Raw genomic sequence first — 1,792 nt, 5'->3', positions numbered from 1 at the left:
ATATTTAAGCCCTTCAGTTCGAAAAGCCTTTCTTAAGCTGAATAAATTCGTCTGGAGATGGCAGGAATAAAACAAGAAAGACACCGGGAATCAACGCGGTTACGGATGTTAACCAAACTTTATCCACATCACTGAATTATCATCAGAAATAATTTTGTCTGGGAGTATATTCTCACTTTATTCACCCTAGCTTGGTTATGAATTGTTTAGTAGCTTTTGTTATACAACCTAGCCTGGATGCATTTGGCAGCTGCGTGACAATAATAAACATATAAACGGTCAATTCTACACAAAACTCAAGCAAATGTGTGGCTATGGTGCACGAGTAAGTTGCTGTACCTGGTCCTCGCTGCTCCATCCGCCCTCCTGCCTTTCACACCCAAGCTTCTCATCACCACCTCCACGGCGCTGGCCATCTCTCACCTACAAAAAATAGATTTCGTACTTACAGGACTAGCCACATGAAAAAGAAGATAAAGAATAATAGCAGGGAACAGACAGGTAGAAATGCTGCGCGAGAAATATGCGCATTCGCGGAGTCAAAAGTTTAGTAAATAGGCCAACAATATTATTTTAGGAGGGGAATTTTACATAATCAAATTATTTATTATTACTGGCCAAGTACTTTATACACTGTAGACGATATAACTATGAAAAACTTAAAGAAGTGTTAAAAATAACTGAAGAGAAAGATTGCAGAATGCCACCTGACCCATGCTACACAGCTTCTGCCTAAGGGTATGGTTACGCAACAAGATTAAATTCGGTTGCAATGAAAGAAGCTCCCTCAGCTCGGCAAACTTCCTTGTAAACATAGTACATTGACAGAAAAATCAACTCACTCAAAGTTCTGTTTAAAACATTCATAATGCTATTTGCTACATACAACGCCTCATTCATTATAAAATACAAGCAAGGTTCCGTCGATCAACCAGAACAATTTTATGCACTTACCTGATCATTACAGCCTCCAGGACGCTCTAGGCAATGCTCGGGAGACGGATGTACTGAGGGTTGGGGCAGCTTCTTGTGCTGGAGTGAGGACTGTGTTGAGGGCTGGAGTGAGGGCTTCCTGGTCTGTGTTGAGGGCAGGGATGAGGGCTCGGATGCAGGCCGGGAGGGGGGCTGTTTCGAGGGCTGGGATGGAAACTTCTTTTGCTGACGGGAGGGTCTGACGGGAGCCTGGGGGTCACTGTGGCCTGGGAGTGAGGTGGCCAGGAGGGAGTTCTTGAGGGCCACTGTGCAAGACTTCAACATGTTCATCAGAGCTATACCGTCTGTCCTAAGCTTTCCGTATATTCATTGGCTATTAGTAATTTTCTGCTTCAAAATCCCATAAAATGTAATATACCCAACGTTGTTACAAATTATGTTGCATGAGGGGATAATGCAGTCTTTAGCCGTCTTCCACTTGTAACAATGACTCAAGACAGTGTACCATCACTTCCTCATAAGCTTGCGCGGACTCAGTATGTTTCCCATTTTTTCATTTTCATGATCCCATAAAATGCTAAATGATCACTGTTACTGCACGAGTCAGTTTGCTGGGCTTTAGAATATCCTCCCAAACGTAACATTTACGAAATCACTGTTTAGTCAGTTTGCGAGTCTTCATTTTATTTTTCAGTATTTACACTCTCGTAATCCCACAAAACATAATTTTTAGTCGGTACAACTGCAGTTTAAATTAAATGAATGAATTTCAAGTCTTTTATTATTTAGGACCACAGTTTCAAGGAGAGTTATGTCATCACTGTGCTGTCAGTTTATAAGGAAAAAAAAAATACTTCTC

The 1,792-nt window shown here is 41.5% G+C and overlaps 1 protein-coding gene across 1 annotated transcript in view; it reads right to left on the bottom strand.

The window, feature by feature from the left end:
* The window catches only part of LOC145412411 (uncharacterized), a 41,382-nt gene extending 40,125 nt beyond the window's left edge, over window positions 1-1,257 (bottom strand). The window contains exons 1-2 of the mRNA XM_080282297.1: window positions 955-1,257; window positions 340-423 (exon numbers count right to left, since the gene is read on the bottom strand). Coding sequence (XP_080138423.1) covers window positions 340-423; window positions 955-1,257 — 387 coding nt within the window. The remainder of the gene's footprint in view (window positions 1-339; window positions 424-954) is intronic.
* Between the last annotated feature and the right edge of the window lie 535 nt (window positions 1,258-1,792).

This window comes from Coenobita brevimanus, chromosome 93 (genome assembly GCF_032717465.1).
Source record: "Coenobita brevimanus isolate Jiangsu-jjx chromosome 93, ASM3271746v2, whole genome shotgun sequence".
Lineage (NCBI taxonomy): Eukaryota > Metazoa > Arthropoda > Malacostraca > Decapoda > Coenobitidae > Coenobita > Coenobita brevimanus.
Note: the sequence above shows the minus strand (reverse complement) of the source record. Positions and strands in the feature narration are given on the sequence as shown.